Source organism: Leptinotarsa decemlineata, unplaced genomic scaffold (assembly GCF_025532065.1).
Source record: "Leptinotarsa decemlineata unplaced genomic scaffold, Ldec_3_MD MMD2_tig00000199_RagTag_RagTag, whole genome shotgun sequence".
NCBI classification, from domain to species: Eukaryota; Metazoa; Arthropoda; class Insecta; order Coleoptera; family Chrysomelidae; genus Leptinotarsa; species Leptinotarsa decemlineata.
This window is the reverse complement of record NW_027412544.1, coordinates 4,354,365-4,367,700: the sequence shown is the minus strand read 5'-3', so window position 1 is coordinate 4,367,700 and position 13,336 is coordinate 4,354,365. Positions and strand designations below refer to the sequence as shown.

General features: G+C 33.1%; 1 protein-coding gene across 2 annotated transcripts in view; it reads left to right on the top strand.

Annotated features, from left to right (window-relative positions):
• The window catches only part of ash1 (histone-lysine N-methyltransferase ash1), a 100,113-nt gene that overhangs the window by 6,810 nt on the left and 79,967 nt on the right, over positions 1–13,336 (top strand). Inside the window, exon 1 of one of the 2 annotated variants that reach the window (XM_023156400.2) lies at positions 5,236–5,653. The exons of the other annotated variant lie outside the window; for it this stretch is intronic. Within the exon in view, the coding sequence (XP_023012168.2) occupies positions 5,519–5,653 (135 nt within the window). The 5' untranslated portion in view covers positions 5,236–5,518. Of the gene's footprint in view, positions 1–5,235; positions 5,654–13,336 lie in introns of those variants that run through there. 2 annotated transcript variants of the gene reach the window in all.

The following is a 13,336-nucleotide window of genomic DNA, read 5'->3' as shown; positions in this document are numbered from 1 at the left end:
TTAGGTTTTTTGGGCATTTCTTACCGTTGAAACCGCTGATAACTATCACTAGATGGTATGAAAAATGCTAATGTACTAGCGATTAGTTTGAATATTCAAAAAACAAATTTGAGTAAGTGAACATAAGAAAATAAATTTTTTTGTGGTTACAACAATTTCTAAAACTTGTATGTATGTATGTAGCAGAATGTTGAAACATTTCATACAAATGAAAAAATACAGGGTGTTCTATTTGAAAAAGTTGAATTATGTCTGTTTGAAAATGAATGAAACTTGACCGGTTTTATCGAGCACCCTATATATTGTTTCCGAAAGTTGAGATTCCAGAAATTATTATAGTGATGTTGACTAACTATTTCTAAAAAAATCCACTTAATTGCTGTAGACATGCCGGTGGTGAAATAAAAAAATATCTGCAAAATAGGTTTTTTCTGAAATAACTTAGCAATGCCGCAATGGAAATTCAAAAACAAAAATTCCTTCTGGAGGTAAAAAAATATGGAATGACGTATTCATATACTGGTTGGCCACGCTCGGCTAAATCGCCCAGTATGCGAGAAAATAATTTTGAAAGATAGTATGTATCGATATGACTGCAAAAAAATTGAGCCGTTAGAAAAATTGTTTCCTGTGATAGCAATGGTTTGAGGGAATCTTATTGACTCACCCTCTATGTATAATAAATATTGTGTAGCGAGAAAAATGTATGTATGATTCAATGTTCGTATGGAAGTAGTTGTTTCAAAGAAGCCTTTCAGTTTGTATATGAAAGTCAAGTCTATGCATGATCTACATATCTTCATGAGGCGTTTTTGAACTTAATTGCTTTTTTCCTTCCTTTGAATGTTTTCTACATTGTTTGTATAAAGAAAGAGAAATAGAAAGCCAAAAACCTTTTTTCCCAAAAATTTAAGAGTTAATATTATTTGGTGGGCATTTCCACTGCTATGAGCTTGTTTGTTAAAATTCATGTCTATACCCCCAGGCTTTCAAACGGATCAAACAAACAAATTTCGTACCTATTATTCTTATTATCGTTATTATCCTTTCTATACAATAGTCAACCAGCCTTGACATGTGTTTCATTTAATCTTCGATTTGATACAGGGGTAGATAATTGCTTAATGCAAGGGGTATGAGGGCGCTAATTTCAACGTGATTTTATTATTGGTGTGTTTTTATATTGGGCATGTACATTATAATATTGGACTTCCATACTTCTATGGGGGTGAAAAATTGTGCATGTGCCGTTGAAATGAGGGTGTGAACTGAAACATTGTGGTGAACTAATCCATTATAAGGCATTAAATTAGAATTCATAACAACACAAAATAGTAGTTAGCTGTACTATAATTATAATAATGTCGTGTAATAAGCCAGTCGTCAAAAAATGTAGTCATTATATGAATATCTTGGGATTTTGAAATGATTATTAGGGGAATTGACATTACAATAATGTTTGTTTTACCTGAAAAAACTATTACCTGGAATAAAAAATCGGTTGTTTTGTATGATTTTCCTTTTTTTTTTTTGTTTTCTTAGACATTCCATGGGGACCCATTTGAAGTAAAAACCTGTATGACTTACTGAAATTCGGAAATTCAAAAACTTTTATTTATGATTGGGTGATTGGATGATTGGTCGCTTACATGTCATAGGATTTTTCGAAATTCAGTTATTTGCCTCAACTTCTTGTTGAATCGTTTCAGTGAAGTATGTGATTTGTGTTTTTTGTCATTTTGTAGTTAAACCGTAGAAAATATTGTAAAAAGTTTATAGAAAATATTAATCAATATGTCGATTTGAAATTATACCAACATTTTGAGGCACTTTGCCATGACTAGTGATTTTTTACAAACAATAATTTGTTATGAAAAACGACGTTGTTTATTGTCATTTGTGCTTTTTTTTATTGAAAATTACATTCTTATTAGAATTTTTGCACTTTCTGTATAATGTTTTTTTTTATTAATTTCTCTTTGAAATCCTAAGTAATCGCATTTTTAAAGAGTAACCCACATATTTTTTCCAATAAAAACGACATTTATTTTTTCTTAAATTCAACCCAACCTTCAAGTCCAACCCAAATAGCCTACCCCAACAAGTTACTAACCTAACCTTGTCCAACCCAACCTCCAAGTAAATCCTACAATCACTTCTTGTCATTTGTGCTTTTTTGAATGAAAATTACATTTTTATTAGAATTTTTGCACTTTCTGTGTAATGAAAAGTGTTTTTTAAATAATTTCACTTCGAAATCCTAAGTAATCGGATTTTTAAAGACTAACCTACATATTTTTTCCAATGAAAACAATTTCTTTTTTTTTAAATTCAACCCAACCTCCAAGTCCACCCCAAATAGCCTAACCCAACAAGTCAACACACAATCACTTTTTTATTATGTAAAACGACTTTTTTCTTGTCATCTGTGCTTTTTCTGAATGAAAATTATATTTTTATTAGAATTTTTGCACTTTCTGTATAATGAAGTGTTTATTTTTTTTATTAATTTCTCTTCGAAATCCTAAATAATTACATTTTTGAAGGCTAGCCCACATATTTTTTTCAATAAAAACCACAATTTTTTTTCTTAAATTCAACTTAACCTCCAAGTCCAACCCAAATAGCCTAACCCAACAAATCACCAACCCAACCACCAAGTCCAACCCAAATCGTCTAACCCAACCTCGTTCAACCTATCCTCGTCCACCCTAAACGAGCTAACCCAAGTCAACCTAACCTCGTCCGCCCTGAATGGCCTAACGCAAGTCACTAAACCAACCCCCAAGTCCACCCTAAATAGCCTAACCCAAGTCACCAACCCAACCTCGTCCAACCTATCCTTCTTCTCCTCACTCCCTAGTCTCTGTCTAACCCAAAACCTAACCTAACCTAATCAAACCTAACCTAACATATACTAACCTAACCTAACCCAGGACCTAACCTAACCTAACCCAGAACCTAAACTCAACTCCGGTATTTTACATCAGATTATAGAAACGGTCTTTAAAAACAATATTTCAAATTTCTATGTTATAGTATCCCAAACTACTAAGGAAATCAGTTCTGTACCCACTCGTGAAAAATTTTAACAATAGAGCAATTTTAGAAGAGTAGAAAAATCAAAACTTGCAGGATCATATTGATATCATGAAAATATGCCATAATTGAATCAACTCCGTCTATAACTTTATTAAAATTACTTGAAATCTGTGAAATATTTGTTTTCGCTGTTTTCAGTCTAATTCAATGATGACTTAAATGTCAGTTAATTGAGTTATAACTGAAATAAACGGTACAAATCAGTAAATATTCATCAGGTTATGGCTACCTACCTTCCTAGGAGTAAAGACCACGACGGATATGAGAAGGGTACTTTTGAAAATTGTTTTTTCATTTAAAATTTACGATTTTATTAGTATTGAACATCAATTTCAAAATTTAAATGAATCTCTGTTATTTGAGCACTTTAAAGAATAAAGTCCCTTTAGATTTACAGAAAAAATTGATTCTTCAAAAAGTTATACAATTGTAAATTATTTTTTGCCAAATACCGTTTTTATAAATGGTGACATAAAAGTTTAAATAATGGGCTTAAAAAATATTTGCATCTTGGAGCACACAAAAATTTTTTTAAATACTTATGTTGAGTTAAAAATGTTAATATCACACCATAGCATCACTTTTTTTTTGTTAAGAAACAAACTAATAAAACTTCAATTATTAGAGATGTTAAATGAAGCAAAAACGCCATTTAACCTTCAAAATAACTTTTTTCAGTGATGAAGTATCTGTCAAACTATCAACGGTCGAATAGTTATAAAGTTTGTTTCTTAACGTGTAATATTGAAAAGATTTTTGAAAAATAAAAATAAAAGATTCAGTTTTTTGTTACATATACGGCTGCTTCTGTAATTTTGATTACTTTCAAAATCAAAATGAAATTAAGAAACATAATTCCTTAACTAATTATTTAAACCGTAGAAAAATCAATTATGAACAAATAAAAAATTACGAGGAACTTTTTTTGATTCAATTATTCTTCATGACGACAAAATGGTAGAAAATTATACTAGACGTGTCTGTTTACGAATGATTTATTTAATGACGTAAAAAATTGTACCCAGTGGAAATTACTACCGTTATTAGTTGCAAAAACGGTAATAAAATATTCGTAAAAAAAATTCAGCATTATTTTTTGAATATTCAAATCATTTTGCACTTTGAAAAATTGTAATCAGCAAAATGTTTTTTATGCGTGGTATTTTCAAGTATTTATTGTAAAAACAGTATAAAAAAATTTGTTGATTATCGTGGTACTTTTAAATGTCAGAATCTTTTATTTCTTATTCTTGAGTATTGATTGTATTTGAGTTATTAACAAATAACTCTTTTTTTTGTCTTAATTTTAATAACAATTAAATTTTTTTTGTGAGCTCTAAAATCATTATAATACATTTCACTTCACCTCATTTTGAATCCAATGAACTATTCATATTTTTCATAGATTTTAAGTCTATTGAACAAGAATTTCAACTTGTGATGTAGACTAAAATTGAAATTATACAAATAATAATAATAATCGTCTTTATTCATCGATATAATATAAAAAATGAAATACAAAAATGTAGAACAATAATTAAGGGTCAATGAAAAGGTGAAGTATCAGCGTAGGCTACTTTTCTAGCGAAAAAAAAAAGGTGAATCATAGAAGACTATAAAAATATAAGTGAATCATAGAAAAATATAAAAGTAAAATTTGAGTATTAGCGTATATAAAATCAAAAATACTTGTTTCCAGAACAATTAATACTCGTGTGAGTATAAAATATAAAAGTACAAATCAAATAAAAATTAAATTTTTAAATAATAATCGGAAACAGCTTAAATTGAAATTATACAAATCCAATCCGAAACAGCTGACACCTTCATCACCTCATCTGCTCCAAACAATAAATCAAATAAGAATATGACAACCAGAGATAATCTTTTTATCTCTCACCGAGAACCATCAGATTGAATCGGCCCCACTTTCCTCTCTTTTGCAACAACTACCACCGTCAGTCAACCTCCCCGTTTCGAGTAACAGAACACCCAAAACACGCGTGTATGCCGCTGCGTCTGATCCGACCAATCATCGCACCCATTCATTCCTCATTTACACTTCTAACCGGGCGAGAAAGAGAGAGGGCGAGCAAAGCGCGGCGGTAGCTCGATTGCTTTCGCACGATAATTTCAATCTAGTAACCGTGTGTGTTTACTACTACGAGCTTTCAAAACAAACGCGAAACGACACGCGAACGGTCTCCAATCCCGCTGATTACGCGAATTTTAGTCGATTTTGCGACTGAAGAACTGGAATCTTCGTCGTTTGAAGAAGTCGCGGAGAATTCGAAAACGCTACGTTGCCAAGTCATGCCTGTCGACGGACTTTTAGCAACTTTTTGTGCAGATGTAGTTTTTCGGAAATTTTTGCCGGTTTCTTGATCATGGATTTTAGTGTTGTGTGTTTTGAATAATGGTGAGGCATGTGGAACTCGGGGCAGCTGCCTGGGACAACGGTGCCCTTGCTGAAGGGGTGTGGGAATATGTTAGCGACTTGGTCAAATCCTACAAAAATCAGGAGGGCACAGAGGAGTTGGAACCGTGCAAGGTTCTCTTTTTTTTTTCTTTTTTCTTTGTTCTCTATGTCTGAATCTAATTTGTATGCACCCCTCTTTATAGGTTGCCACAATGTTTATTCCATTATTGTCTGTTGATGTACCCGTGCTTATTTCGGTATGCAACTGGGGTTGACGTAGGTATGTGTCATTATGCCAACTAGTTACACCACCGATAAGGGTACTTGAAGTCGATGATAATAAAATACAAGTCTGATTCGCCCCTTTTGATATTCAAATTGAAGATAGTTGAACGAATGGCAGTTTGAACCTGCAATTTGATTGTTTATATAGATTTGAAATTTAGAAGTGATAATTTCATCAGAGATAACGACTAATGTAATTGAAAACAATTATAATGTCATAATATTTTCAATGTATGCAGAAGATATCTAGCAAGGTGTTCTGAAAACATTGATTCCCAAAATGAAGATGTTGAACGTAGGACCTTATGAAATTAAAGTTCGATGCAGAGCAATAAATTCAAAGTATTGTTGTAGCTCCGAAAATCAAAACTTCAGGTATTTCTTGTTATTTGAATAATATTCTTTTAGTAAATTTTTCATTCGGAAAAACTACTGTTCGATTATCTTCTACGGTAATCTTGTATGTCGCCCAAATTTTTCGAATAATGTTTTGTAGGGGAACAACAAATTTGACAGAAACACGTAAGATTCCATTTGATAACAATGTCGTTAGAGATTATAGTTGAATTAAAAATGGCATCGCGTTCAGTAGATTACATCAAAATTTCAAAAATTAATCGTTGTGTCCTAACAGATTATTGGAAAAATAACTCAATGTACATTACTGCTACCGACTTGTGAAAGCAATACTGAGTTTTTCTTCAGGTGTCCGTTATCATTCGTGTTGGTATGATAGAATAAGATTATTATATTTCAGACATTCTCTCCGTTAGCAACATATCTGGCGAGTCTCTTGAGTGTAGTTTTACATTCATTACCAATAAATAAAACCTACTGGGGGCTCCCTAATCCCTGTGAGATATAACAAAATATTGTATGGCTGAGTTGTTCCCATATATCTACAAAAAAAATCATTTCTCTGATGACCATTCCGAGAGCTTTGCGTAGATATACGTATTTATTCTTCAAATATAATTATTTTGCAAATTATGTTGGTTTGTAGTCATCCAACAATCAATATATATCTCAGACATCGCCAGGCACCTCGTATCAATTTGTTATTTTATGAATTATGTCAAAATCAGGGTTTTGCCCTGAGACCCATGTATCTAAAATATTTTGGCTTACTCATCAGTTCCTTCATTACCTTTTAATTGCTGAAGAATGAAAACTATTTTGTAGAAATTACACTTATGTTTTACCTGTAAGCCTAACATATATGTTTCGTAGTAAACAGAACACCCAGTTTGCAGTTACTCTGCACGAGAGGAATCACAATTACAGATTACAGTATGCGGAATGTAATATTTAGCTTCGCATGCGCAATGCCAATACGTTTTAAATGTACATGTACGTCGTAGGTAAGAGATGAACTTTCCTAACATCTATCTAGAATTAAAATTACCCGTAGGAATTATCGAACATGTCAGATATTGTTTGAAAATGTACTACACGAAATTTCTGATAAAATTTATTCATTCTTAGAACCAAATTAAATAATATACTTAAGTATTTTGATATTATGTTACGAATAAAACAAGTTTTTTTTCAATAATTTGCATTTCATGTTGACAATCCGGTGTTGAAGAATGTTCAAAGTCTTGAACTATGTGTAGATGGCATAGGCGCGCGTTTGGTGATGTGAAAAAATCGAAAGTTCTTTATAAGGGACTATGTTCGTTAAAAGACATGTAGTTTTTCTGGGAAATATACTGGCTTTCTACTTTTGCATTGTTATATTGTAAGTAGGTAACGTCCGAGGACAAGAAGAAAGTATTCAAATATATCGATAAACAAAATTGTAAAGATATATGTCATACACACATCTTCAATAATGGAATTGACACAGATATTGTACACATCAGGATCACTACACAACATAATATGTGAAAGAAAATAAAACGTAAAAATTTACTCGAAATTTTTATTATTTATAGGATCACAATTGCACAATGAATACAAATATAATATATTTGTAATATATAATTATATATAATAAAATCAATCAATCAAAGAGCTTGATTTATCCCAAGGTCTTGACTTTTTTTGGTAATATCCCCAGATTAAAGAAACCAGTGGGGTTCCGATTAAATGAAATTCGTATGGTTATTTTATTATTGTCCCCAAAACAATCTGATCCATAACGTATTCAAATAACACTTCATCGTGAGTTTACTAAACCGCAACGCGTGTTTTGCTAGGCAGTGGCTTCTTCGTCAGGCGTGTTCATAAAGTCTACCTAAATTGTGCTTTATATAATGAAGCAATTTGAATCTTATGACCTTTTACCTACATAACTGCAACTACTTATTGACTAATATTAAATATTAATGACTATTATTATTTGAATCATAAGGCCTTAGTCATATACGTAATATATATATATATATATATATATATATATATATATATATATATATATATATATATATACCTGTGGTGAAATTCGTATTTGTGAAAATACAAATATATAGAATAAACAAAACTAGCCCTACTACAGAACCTTGGGACACATCATGTTTGATAGATTTCACATTGGATTTAATCCTATGTAATGATACATCGTGCAAATGAGATTCAAAAAATTTAACGGATACTCCACAGATTCTTCAATAGCAAAGTTTCCCAAGCAGAATATTATGCGAAACACAATCATATGCCTTCGATACATCGCACAACGTTATGAATGAATGTCTGCCCTCCTCAAGACCTACCGCTACACTGGATATGATATTCAAAAGACTTGATTATGATCCTTTCTATACGCAAATTTTCCAGGGTAGAAAAGGAATTAACTTCCAAGTATGTGATTAGTCTGTTTTTGACAATCACTTTGATAACTTTCCCAAGTATAGGTATCATCGAAATAGGTTGAAATTTGTCAATAATGTGAGGGTCTCCTTTTTTCAAAATAGGTAATACTATATTTTTTTTAATATTGTAGAAAAACCCAATAAGCAAAACATTCATTTGATAATACTGGAATTAATTTTGATGATCCCAGTGTTGATTTGAAAATAGTCTGATTAATAATTGGAGTTTTTGAGAGACTGAATAGTTTACAACTTTTTAGGGAACTGATAGTGTAAAACAGTAATTTATTTATTTTTAATACAATACTCTACAGGCCATAGCCCAATAACAGAGCAGGAAATAGAGAATAATAAATACATTACAAACAAGTGACTGTAAAGTCTACAAACAATACAAACAAGTGACTATAAAGACTACACATTTTATATTTATTTTAAGTGACAAAACAATTATTTTAGGAAGTGGGATTTTATATCTGACAATTTGCAACTGAATATATCTAAATTATCGCTAACAGAGTTTGTCACTTTTCACATGGTATGGATCGGAGAATTCTCTAGAACATTTGTGCGAGATGTTTTTATATAGACAGTACTCGGGTGTCTGGAACAGATTCTAGGAATGTAAATATTAAACTTTTCCAGTAATGTTGGGCAGTCAACTATGCTTTTGATAATTTTATGGGTTAGTACAACACTATAATATTCACGCCTTTTTTCGAGACTGAAAAAGTTATGCTTTTGTAGCAATTCAGAGTGGGGGTTGTTCCTATTGGAGGATAAATGCCATCGGTTTTTAAGCTTAGCAGTTTTAAAAATCGTCGTTGAATTGCTTCTATTCTATCAATATGATATTGATAAAAGGGGCTCCACACAACTAACGCGTAGGTATTCTAACTTTGATTTTATGAAAGCACAGAATAAAGTTTTTAAGGTCAAACTTTCTTTGAAATAACTACTGTTACGTGCAATTAATCCGTACAAACGACAGGAGGTTTACAACATTATCGATATGCCTATTAAATGATAGTACAGTATCAAATGTGACGCAAAGATCAGTAAATATTTCTGGTCTCACCAGGGAAACGTTTTCTATTGAATAATGAAAGAGCCAGATATTCGGCATATAAAAGGAAATACACATCTATAACATCTGCAATATCATTAAATGCCATCGGTTTTTAAGCTTAGCAATTTTAAAAATCGTCGTTGAATTGCTTCCATTCTATCAATATGATATTGATAAAAGGGGCTCCACACAACTGACGCGTATTCTAACTTTGATTTTATGAAAGCAAAGAATAAAGTTTTTAAGGTCGAACTTTCTTTGAAATAACTACTGTTACGTGCAATTAATCCGTACAAACGACAGGAGGTTTACAACATTATCGATATGCCTATTAAATGATAGTACAGTATCAAATGTGACGCAAAGATCAGTAAATATTTCTGGTCTCACCATGGGAACGTTTTCTATTGAATAATCAAAGATCAAGATGTTCGGCATATAAAAGGAAATACACATCTATAACATCTGCAATATCATTAATGAAGATATTGAAGAGCAACGGTCCCACATTGGACCCTTGTAGAACACCGGTAGATTTGAAACCATTGAGTTCAACATATTGTTTTCGATCTCGTAGATAGGACTGACGAGTGCGATTAAGGATGGAGATAATCCAAAGGCTACTAGTTTGTTTAGTAGAATGCCATGGTCAAGCCTGTCGAAGGCCTTAGAAAAGTGTGTAAATAACATCAGTTTGGGCTCTATTGTCAATAGATTCAGCAATATGTTGGGTTACAGTCAGAAAATTGGTGACCGTTGAACGATTTTTCATAAAATCGTGTTGGTTTATACTTTAATTGCAACTTACATGCCGATATAACTCGCTGAAGCGAGTTATATCGGCCTATCTCTATTATTTGCAAAGTTGCAAATACATAAAAGAGATAGGCCGATAATTTTAAATATCTCGTCTTATCTCCTTTCTTGAAAATGGGACATACTTTTGATGATTTCCAGATCCTTGGTATTATAGCCGATCTTAAGCAAATATTAATAAGTATAGAGGACGAGCAACCACAAGTGCACAATCTTTTAGGATGAAAGCTGAAATGTCATCTGGACCAGTGGTCTTTTTAGGCTTGTGCGACCTTAGTGCCTCGTATACTTCGTTTTCACTGAAGCTTGATATATCAAGAAAGTGATTATTATCAATATCAGAGTTTGGTTGAAAAGGGGAAGAAACGGTGTTCGAAAAGATTGGCAAAACCGTTTACGATATTAGAGGGTCCCTCCAGCAATTTATAAGCAATACAATTCCTTGAATATTCTGAAATTATTGAAAACTATTTAATGATATCTTGTCAAAATTCTCAAAAAGTAATGGAACTTTAGAACTTGAAAACTAGAAAAAAATCGTCTCGTAGAATGTAGTGCATTTGTACCCCTTGAAGTGAGGAATCTATTTTTTGCATCTTGATTTGGACCACCCTGTTTAAAGAATGTCTGCAAATCCCAATTGTAATTTCATTGCGGTAAAGAATAGTTCCAATTCTGGTTGGATATGTGTTGTATCAGAGAGTTGAAACAGGTTTCTTTTATTTAATAACTCTTGAGTTGTTTGCTTCGGGTTCATTTTTCAGTACGCCACTGGCCGATATTCCCGCCAACACCGGACGACATTCGAATCGCTTCATAAAATACCGAGTAAATATTCTCGACTTGTTTTCCAATGCACGTTACATAATTATACCGGATTGTGGTCTGTGTGCAAAATTTAAACGGATTCAGGTTTAACGACAGCTAAGAGGCCGTCGAATTTATTTAAGGCCGCGACCTCGGATATTGGCATTAAGAAGTTTTTTCATTCTTACATTCAGATAAAATCTGATTCGATTCACGTAAAAGATAAGCGAGTATAAATCACAGCCGAGCAAATAACCACTTGAAGTATATCATTCGAAGAATGAGTCTTCAAAAGTGTATCTAGAGATTATAGAAAATATGTTTACATATTCCATTGTGTACAAATGTTGAGAAAAAGTGAAATAGAAAACAATGCGGTTACCTGTCTAGATTTAAAGATTCTCGAAGGTGTTTATTTTTTGTTAATAATTTTTCATCACATTATGTAAAAACTTGGGACTGCCAATTTTTGAGAAATGTTCTTACCAAAAATTAACCCAACTTATAAACTATCATAACACTGCATGGTCGGATTTGAGAGAAGCGCAGGCGGGCCTACTGCTCAGGGTCCCCACAAGAGAGCCCCCCCCCCACATTAGAGATAAAAAATATCCACGTGTCAGTCGGTCAGCAATTTCCAGGTTTTTTCTAACAAAACTGTTTTTTTTTTTTACATTTTTACAATCAATGATATTGTCCTTTCTTAAATTAACTTCATTTGTTGGAAATACATTTCTGAAACGGGAAAACATTGTTTGTTTTTTTGGCATAATAATTAGGGGCCCTGCCTAACAGCATTCCAGCAGAGTAAGGTCTGAAGATTTCCCTGTACCGGGGGGATGATCCTTTCTGTGTGCAATCCAGACATGTACGCCCAATCGAAATGTACGCAAAAACTCTTTGAAGCAAAAATGGTGGTCCAAAATACTAACCATATATCAAATGATTATTTCCAGAAGAGCATGGTAGTTCATTTTGTGAAACACATAATTGGGATATCGGGTACACAAGAGGTTTCTGTTTCAAAGTCAAATTTCACACAAGTGGGGTTAAGTTTATTCTTGCAGCAGCCCAGTTACCTATACACAGTAAATTTACTGTCCTAATATATTTTCATATCATTATTTTCTTCATTAGCTTGAGTATTTGAGCAGGGTAGATATTCTGGTAATAGTTTGCAAGTAGAATGATAACTTCCATTTTGTGGGGGAAAACGACTGGGAAGATGGGAACAGTGAGTTAGGTTAGGTTATGTCCAAAGTGAGTGGGTCTATTCAACTCTCCATCACAACACGCAAGGGTTTATTGTGGCTCACACGTATTCATACTCGACCAAATAAACCCAGCTGTTTAACGAAGCCGATTAGTTTGTATGGTGAGTGGTCTTTCAGGTCAGATGGTAAGAGTACGGCTCTGCTGAACTCTAAAAACCTGATTCGGTCCCCAGCGGGGCAGGCACAAAGTATGTGTTCTGCTGTTTCATAATTTTCCAAACAGAGGCGGCAGTCCGAGTTTTTGCATATAATGATTCAAATGACAGTGACCTGTAAGAAGGCCTGTTAGACATCGTAGTTCATCCCTACTGTAGTCCAACAACTGTTTGGTATCAAGCTTCGAAGGGTGAGCCAATCCTGGAAGATTCTGTCAGAAGTCCATAAATCTCTTGCCATCCAGGTGTTCAGCCTTTGTTTGGCAAAGCCTGAAGCGATGCCAATGACAGGTTCTGGTCCGATGAAGCTGCTTGCTTTGCAAGAGAGTCAGAAGCCTCATTTCCTTCCAGGCAAGTATGGCCAGGAATCCAGACTAGAGGCAATCTGTTGGGTATTCCTATCGGGGAGAGTCGTTTTTGGAAATTTGATACCAATTTAGACGTTGCTCGGTAGGAGCCAAGAGCTTCCAATGCCTCTTAAATGTCCAAACAGATCGAATAACTTCAAGACATATTTGTTGAGAAATGTACGTTGTATGAACTCAAAAAAATTGAGAACTTTGCATAATTTCTATAATTTCAGACTACATCAATTC